Raw genomic sequence first — 9434 nt, 5'->3', positions numbered from 1 at the left:
TTCGCAATGATTATAAATAAAAATTGTGCTCTCTAAATCTGAATCAGCGAAATTTCACTGATTCTCAGCGATAAGTATGCCACTATTTTAAAACAGCGTATATGCGCTAATTAATCAGTGAAGTTTCACTGATTATTTAGTGAAATTTCACTAATTCACAGCGTATATACGCTAATTGAAATAGTGGCATACTTATCGCTGATTGAGATTTAGGGAGTGAAAAAATTTGTTTTTATTATAATATCGACATTCAATTACAAAAATATGTTGTTGTTAATTTTAAACACTGCTCTCAATCATGAAAAAAAAATTCTTATAATCTCCCGAAAATGTAATGTGCATATAGGGCATGCCTCCCCGTGGTACCGGAATCTGCACTCCGGACAAAAGCAAAGGTGTCCACAGGGGACACAGGCATAGTTTGCATTGTTTTGCAAACAAATGCAACACCTTCGTGTGTCCCCGTTGTGGACTTCTGCTGCCGGAGCTGGTGGTTGCCGGTTTTCCTGTGGCGGAATAGGCTGTTGGGGCGGTTGAGGTGGTGCTGCTCCTTACAGATGCTCAAAGAAAAAATTATCTCCAGCCAAGAGCTCTACAACTAAAAAAGTAATTTAATTATCGAAAAATTCAGCTAATAATTTAATGTTTTATAATAATTACAACTTTCTACTTTGTTATTGTAACTTCTTCAAAAATTGTTTTCATCATTACGATTATTCATTTCTAGAATTTTCAACTAAAATTCTTCATTTTTTTTATGAATTTTTTTAAAAGTTGAAGGAAGTTAATTTATCATTCGGTGATTAAATATTAAATTTGAAGAAGTTAACAATTTTTCCCGAATAAATCAACACAAATAAATTAAATATCTTAATAAATAAATCTCGATAAGCTCCCAGTAATAAGGGGTGAATTAAAGTGGATTGGCACTTTTATGCTCTTAAATTCCAAACCAATTCCGTTTTTGTCCGCAATCTTAATGAATTCCTTTTCTATTGTTAAATTGATAATTTCTATCCATTTCAATTCTCTGTAACCACGTGACTAGAATTTGAAACCCCTTTAATGCCCTTTAAAGAATTCAATGTTAATTAAAAGGCATTAACTCCACAACAAATGATTCCTTTAAACGGCATTAAAGTAAATTCAGACTCTGGTCACGTAGTTACAGAGAATTGAATTGGATAGAAATTATCAACTTAACAATAGAAAAGGAATTCATTAAGATTGCGGACAAAAACGGAATTGGTTTGGAATTTAAGGGCATAAAAGTACCAATCCACTTTAATTCACTCCTTATTACTGGGCTCATGGGCTTTTTTTTTAAAGTTATTTGAGAATTTAAAAATTTTTTTGTTTACAATTTCATTTTTCGAAATGTCAATTATTCTGACATTCCTCAATTAAATATATTAGAAATTAAAAACTTTCTATAATTAAAAAAAATATCTTTAAACTTTTTGAACAAAATTAATTCTACAGAGAATTTCAAAGATTTAAATTTGAAAACTTTCGAAAATTAAATTATTTCCATAAATCCACGCTATAATGATATCAATATTCAATTATAATCTACAATTTTAACTAAAATTAATTTTTAAATTAATATTTATTAGAAAATTATAGGAGAATTCTATTATTTAACTACAAAAATAAATGTTTTATTAAATAATATAATGTTTCTTAAAATTGAATTTTCATAAAGAATTTTACCAACAAAATTTTTTAATAATTTAATTCTCTTGACAAATTTTAATAACATTTTTAAGAATAATTTCATTTTTCGAGAAATTTGATGAAAATTGTATTAAAAATAATTGAAATTCTGCCAAGAAATTTACTATAATTTTTGAAAATAATTGAATTTCGGAGAGGAATTTTATTTTTTATAAAGATAATTGAAATTTAGACGAGAATTTTTGTAAATTTTTGAACGTAATTGGATTTTTGCGAAGAATTATAATACTTTAAAAAAAATTGAATTCTTGAGGCGAATTTTAATCAAATTTTTCTTTAAATAATTGAATTTTTTGTGAAATTTTATCGAAATAGTAGGCATTGAAAATAATTGAATTTTGACAAATTTTTGAAATTTATTAAATTTCTACTAAGAATTTAATGAAAAGTATGTTGAAAAGAATTTTATTGTTGCAAGAAATTTCATTATTTATGAAAATAATTCAAATTTTTGAAGAAATTTAATTAAAAATATATTGGAAATAATTAAGAGCAAAAAATTTTTTTTTTCTGTAGAGATTTTTATATGACGATGTCTCAAAAATTTTTCAATGTGTGTAATACCCTCCTCTCCCGATAGAGGCAGTACTGAATGCGCGGTTTAATTCAAACAAATTAAACCAAATTAATTTACAAACAAAATAATTAATATCATTGGCAAGCAACATGGGTATATCGACTAAAATATTTCTCACGACAAAATCTTAAGCGAAAAAGAATTGTAAAGATGAATACAATAAGTATGTAGTAGAGAAGACGAAACTTAATCCTTAGCAATAAATATTAAGGGATTTTATTTAGTACATAAGCCTAAAATAATATACTGGTTTCAGTTATTTGTCACGATTGGAAATTCCTATTTTTTATAGTTTCATTTGCTTGTTTAGGAAACTCGAGAAATTCGCTCATCTGGTTACCATAAAACCCTAAGATCCTTTTTTGCCTGGGTAATAAAAAAGGGGACACTATTGTTTCGTCATCCCTACTACATAGAGAATTCAGTAAAATTAGAAACACCTTCTTTTTCCGCCTTTTTGGGTTTTTCCACTTTTTAACGAATCAAAAATGAAGAGGCGTACTTATGTTCTCCTCCTGGACACTCGGCGGTGGGGGCAGAGGCCCCCAGGATGGGACCATTGGTCTTGGAGAGAAAATGTAAGGCAGAAAGTTGCTAACTCGAAAGAGATAAAGACCTTTTCGGATAAAGTCGTCTTGTAATTTCTTATATTGATAGAAATAAATTAACTAACTTTGTAAACGTTAAATATTTCGATTCATTTAAAGAAACACCTCTATTATTTTCCATTTCAATAATTAGTAAATAATTCACCGCGGGAGTTGAGCTTCTTAGCTCTTCATTGTGGAAACGGACCATCATCGTCGAGGATTCCGCTTCGAGATAAACAACAATTCTAAATTTAAAGACAATACTAAAATCCTAATAAAAGTTTAAATTTTTAGAACTTTACCGCGTAAAGTAACTCGGCGCGTCACACCAATGCACACGTGGCGCCATCAGCCGGTGAACAACATCATATGTGCAATTATCAACTGAAAGTTTCTAGTCTTCTTGACTCTATATAGCAGAGCTATATAACAGAGAGTTCTTGATACGTTTGTAATTATAATTAAAGATTTTGTTGTTTACAATTGTTTCTGTGCAAAGTTTTATCAGTTCTTATATGTAACGATGAACAAAGATTTTGTGTGGAACGGTTATCGATATAATGTTCACAGCACTAAAAATATTACCACGCAAGTATACTTTATGCAATTCAAATTTTTTAAAATGTAAAATAATTAGAATTTTCACAATTATTTTAAAAATATTTTCAATATAAACCCAGTGAAGAAAAATATCCTTGTTTTATAAACGTTCTTTAAACGTTTTAGAAAAAGAAAAGAATGACTTTTACAAAGAAATTGATAAAAGCCGAAAACGATCTCAAACATAACCTACAATTTTATGTTCAGGAAATCTTTCTCAGCGCATTATTTGTTATTGAATGAAAATATTTTAAAGTTCATAATAATTTTTTGGTATTGTGTTTAAATATTTTAAAAAATTCAGTTGAAAATAAAATTTAAGAATCAAAGAAAATCTTAAATGAATCGTCAATTGAACTAAACGGGGCTGCAATTGACGCTTTTGTTATTTTTTTATTGATTAATTTGCTTAAATAATAAATATCTATAATTGATTCTATAATAATCTATAATAAACAAATTCTACAATAATCAATTTGTATAAATTTAATTTAAATTAAAAAATGTAATGTCATAATTTTATCCTACTTCATATTTAACTGTAAAATGAAATATTGCACATAATTTCTAACATAAATCCATAACAAACGTAATATTAATGTTGTATAAGTAATTATGAGTTCAATAGATAAATAAATTTTCTTAATGGAAAATCTTTACAGATACTATGTATGTACAAAATACAGAAGTAACTTGTGCCGAGGTGCTGGGAATACGAAAAATGGAAATTTCACTCTCACTTGCAATCACACGCATCCGCCAAATGCATTGGAACTGAAGGAAAGAGCGTTTAAACGAGCACTTTACGCTGAAGTAATTGAAAGTAGAGAAACTTCTAGAAAGATTTATGATAAACTTCGTCCAGCGTAAGTAATGGTTTAACAATACAAAATATACAAATTAACTTTCTTTACGCTTATTGAAGAAAAATTTTTGTTTATTAAGAAAACGATTAAAGAATGTCAGAGAATTTCATTCAAAGTTAAGAAAATTTCTATAAATTTATAGAAAAATTAATTGTTTTTAATTTAACACAACCTAAAACATTTTTATCACCGTTTGTTTCTATCATTAGATATAAATTTATTATTAAAATTGTCAGTTACCATATTTTTGTCCCAAGAAAGCAAAAATAAAATTAGTAAACAGTAATGAAAAAAGTCAATAAAAGTCAGAGAAATTTTTTTATCAATTCTTGTTAGACACCCTGACGATATACGAATATGCAATAAGTTTGATTCTATAAAAATTAAGTTCAATTCAATTATAAAATATGTTTAACTCTATTAATACCAAGTAAAAATTTATAACATTTTAAAATAATAAAACGAAAAAACAACGAGACTATATCTGTTAATTTGGCTTCGGAATCCAGTTATTACTGAGTTGCTGTTTCCTAAAAAAGGATTTCACCTTTTAAAAATTGGGGATGAACTAATTAAAGAAAAAAGAATTCCTTTTTAAAAATCTTGTGGACTTTAGTATAACTGATTTTTTTTTAATTTAGACATGCCGAAGCATCTGTCAACATAACATTTCCATCTATTGAAAGTTCGATGTATAAATGGCGAACAGGATTTGTGCCTCCATTACCAAATTCGTTTGCTTCCTACACAGAAATTGTAAACTCCAATGAATGGAATCATATGTTAACGTACAGTAATTCATATGAATTAAACGTTTCTTTCGAAGTTGCTGAAGACAGAACTCAAGCAATTGTATTTACAGATATAAATTTTGCTAGTACCATTATAAATGATGGCGTGGTATTTATAGATGCCACATACAAAGTTGTACCACGTTTAAACAAAGCATTCCAACTTTTGACACTCATGACAAAGAAGTTTGGTCATGTAAGTATACTTTTTGTAATATTTATATACAATTTTTTACAATGCTAAAATGGTGAAGAAATACTTCGCCATAATTATAATATTTCAATATATAATTTATTTTTAAATGTTTAGGCAATTCCTTTTGCTTGGGCGATCATGAATAAACGAACAACTTTTACGTATGCAGCTGTATTCAGTAAATTAAAAGCGTTACTACCTGGATTTACAATAAAGGAATCGATGACTGACTTCGAAGTAGCGTTACGCAATGCGTTGCGAAAAGAATTCCCAGAAATAGACTTGCATGGATGTCTTTATCATAAAACTACGGTAAAGTATTTATAGTAGCTGTTACACTGAAAAAAATGTTTAGATGTTCCACCTAAAAGTATAACTGGATTTTGTTTTGCAAAACATTTAACTACAACAGTTAAAATTATGACTGCCTGTGTTAAAATTTTAGCAGTAATATCTTTTGCTTTCTTATAAAAGAAGGATTGTATTCGCAAAATTTTCGGTTGTAATTTTTTAATATATTTCGATGCAATTTGACCTCAGAAATCCAAAAACGTATTTTTAAACGATATTCGAATGTGTGTGCACTAACATAACATTCGCCACATAATCTCAAAAGCAGAAAGATCCGTAGACTTAAATTTTTGTAAATTGTAGGTTTCCCCGAAGGACATAAAATGAGAGTATTTTCAGCCCGATTCATAAATTTATTTGCATTTTTTATTTTGTATAAAAATCGTTTTTTGGCCACAACTTTAAGAAAAAGTTGGGACACTTATAAATGATTTTCCTTAGTTTTGTACAGTTTTTTCATATACATATTTTCAGCCTTCATTGAACATTTTTCCTACATATTAACCAGAAATATTAAACTTTTAGAAATCTAAAATCTTGGAAAATAATACTCTTTTTGAAAATTTATTTTAAAAATGTAAAGATAACTTTAAAAGTATCATTACCAACTTGTAAAGCACAGTAGACTTCCCCCTTAAAAAACATTTTAATTGACCAACTGTTTACCATATTTCTAGATATTATTTTCCATATCCCACAAATAATTGTGTTGAATGGAATTTTTTTTATTTAAGATGACTTTCTATCAAACAGAAATTGGCATTTTTTTAATACAACGTTTTTAAATAAGAAATTACTTAAATGGAAAATCTGTTTAATAATAATTTGTTATTTTTGTACATAAGTTAAAATTAGCTTTTATATCATTTATGTTATATCAATTTTGTTAGTAACTCTAATAAAGATACAAAAACTGTAACACATTATAACAACAGAAAAACCGCTGACAAGTTGTATATTTTTTTGTATAATTTTGGTGACAGAATGATAGAAACACATGAATAACTTTTTATAAATATTGTAAAAGTGATTGAATTTTGGGCCAATCAATTTATTTTTAAATACCCTACAAGATAATTGCAATAATTTAATAGTTAAATAAAAATTTTCAAACAAAAAAGTTGAAAAAATGTCATTTTTCACAATTTTTAGTTCTTAAAATACCAATAATTTAGAAATTTATTATCAAATTAGGTTCAAAAAGAGGTCAATCGGAACGTTTTTTAATGCTCTACAAGTTGAAAATGATAATTTTCATGTTACTACTACGTTTTTCAACAAAATTTCCAAAAAAGTCTTATTTTCCAAAATTTTTGATTTTTAAAAGTTTAGTATCTCCGGTCAATATGGACGAAAAATGTTTAATTAGGACTCAAAAGATGCGTGTAGAAAAACTACAAAATTATGGAAAAACATTTATAGGTGTCCTAACATTTTTTTAAACTTATGGGGAAAAAACTTTTTTTTGCAAAATTAAAATTCCAAAAAAAATTTATTTAAACTTTATTAATCTATCAGAAAGTACTCTCATTTTATGTCCGCAGGTGAGATCTACAATTTAAAAAAAAGTCCTCTATTAGGAAGTAACAATAAAATCAATGGAATAATTAGGAAAATGAGAATAATAAAGATAATAACAGTAATGATAATTTTATGATATACTTCTTTTCAGGCGTTGTACAGAAAAGTTAAAAATTTAAATTTGCAAGAAGTTTTATTTAAAACAGATGAAGGATATAATTTCTTAAGACATTTGTCAGCCTTGCCGTTATTGCCACCGAATGAAATTCGACAGACGTACAACGAAATTCTTCGTTCACTGACCTTGCAAACCCGAACAAAAATCACACTTTTCATAAAATATTATGAAAAGGAGTGGCTAAGGAAAGTCACACCAGAAGTTTTTAGTGTTTTTGGGTTGACGGATAGAACCAACAACGTCTTGGAAGCAAATAACCGCCAAATGAAGCAGAAGCTTGGAGTAAAACCAAAAATTTGGTGTTTCACAGGTAAGTAAGTATCGCCATTGTCTTTGTTTGCATGCCGGACTAAGTGGCTATCCATTTTTAAAGATTTATTGGTATAATCAGGGTGGCCACCGAACCTTGAAACCTTGAAAACCTTGAAATGGACGTGAATTTTGTCAAACCTTTAAGAAACCGTAAATTTGACGTGAATTTTTTTAAAACCCTTGAATTTTAGTATTATATATTATTAAAACTGAAAAATTAAATTTTTCGATCATTTTCAAAAAATTTTTTTTTTAAATTAAAATTTTTCAAGGTTTCAACAGGTCAGTAAAATCAGGGAATTCAAAAAATGGCAGGGAAAATATAATTGGTCAGGGAAAAGTCAACGATTTTTATTAAAGAAATTGAAAAATATGTAAAATTTTAATTATTTTCAAAAAAATTTTCTCACTTCAATGATTTTCAAATATGTAAGTACAGTTTTAATAAAAATTTTTAAAAGAATTCAATTATTTAAAAAAAATTGATAAAATTCTAAGCAAACTTCGCAATAATTCAATTATTTTCATAAATAATAAAATTTATTACAAAAATCCAATTATTTTCATGAATAATAAAATTCATCATAGAATTTCAATTATTTTTAATACAATTTTAATAATTGAATTCCTCGAAAAATTTAATTATTCTTTAAAATTTTAGTAAAATTTCTCGAAAAAATTCAAATTTATTGATAAAATTCTTTATGATAATTTAGTTTCGAAAAACATTCATTTATTCAATAAATTATTTTTTTTGTATTTAAATAATTGAATTCTTGTAAAATTTTCCAATAAAAATTGATTTAAAAATGAATATTAGTTAAAATTTTAGATAATAATTGAGTATTAAATGCATTATAGCATGAATTTTTAAAAATACATAACTGATAAAATAAATAATTGGATTCTTTCAAAGAATTTTAACAAAATTTTTAAAAATAGATTAGTGACGCATTTTTCGAAGAATTTAATTAAAATTGTATTAAAAATAATTGAAATCCTGTGAAGAATTTTATAATTTTTTAGGAGAATAATTGAATTCTTGCAAAGAATTTTATCAATATTTTTTTAAATAATTGAATTCATATGGAAAATTTTATTACTTGTAAAAATAATTGAATTTATGCAATGAATTTTATTACATTTCATTTAAATAATTATATTCTTTTGAGAACTTGTATTAAAAATGTAAATTTAAAAAAAATTTGAATTTCAGCGAAGAATTTCATTATTTGTGAAATGTACCTTATGTAATTGTTGAAAAAAAATTTTGAAGATAATTTAATTGTTCGAGAAATTTATTTAAAATTGTATTAAAAATAATTGAAACCATGTGAAGAATTTTATTATTTATGAAAATAATTGAATTCTTGCAACGAATTTTATTATAATTTTTGTAAATAATTTAATTTTTTTTTGGAAAATTTTCTGGAAATTAAAATTGATATCTTAATGTTTTATAATTGTATTCTTATAAGTTGTTGAATTTTAAAAATGTTTGAATTTGAATGTTTTAAAGAATTTTAATTCTTATGGAAAAATAATAATTAAATACTTATTTAAAAACTTAGTTATTGATGTTTGCCAATAATTTTACAATTTAAGAAATTCACAAGTAAATGTAATAAAATGTTTTTTTGAGTGTCTAATAATTTTTAGAGTGAATCAGAATATTCTTTATGGTCAGGGAAAAAGTGAAAATTTTTTCTGGAAAT

The 9434-nt window shown here is 25.9% G+C and overlaps 1 protein-coding gene across 1 annotated transcript; it reads left to right on the top strand.

Annotated features, from left to right (window-relative positions):
• The first annotated feature begins 2818 nt into the window (after positions 1 to 2818).
• Positions 2819 to 7845, top strand: LOC122510879. Its single transcript, XM_043625820.1, has 6 exons — positions 2819 to 2892; positions 4167 to 4370; positions 5012 to 5357; positions 5472 to 5669; positions 7381 to 7717; positions 7799 to 7845. Exons 1-6 carry the CDS (start codon positions 2819 to 2821, stop codon positions 7843 to 7845), a joined length of 1206 nt encoding a protein of 401 aa, XP_043481755.1.
• The last annotated feature ends 1589 nt before the right edge of the window (positions 7846 to 9434 follow it).

The sequence above is a fragment of the Leptopilina heterotoma genome, unplaced genomic scaffold, assembly GCF_015476425.1.
Source record: "Leptopilina heterotoma isolate Lh14 unplaced genomic scaffold, ASM1547642v1 Lhet_769, whole genome shotgun sequence".
Lineage (NCBI taxonomy): Eukaryota > Metazoa > Arthropoda > Insecta > Hymenoptera > Figitidae > Leptopilina > Leptopilina heterotoma.
This window is presented reverse-complemented; position numbering and strand designations above follow the sequence as displayed.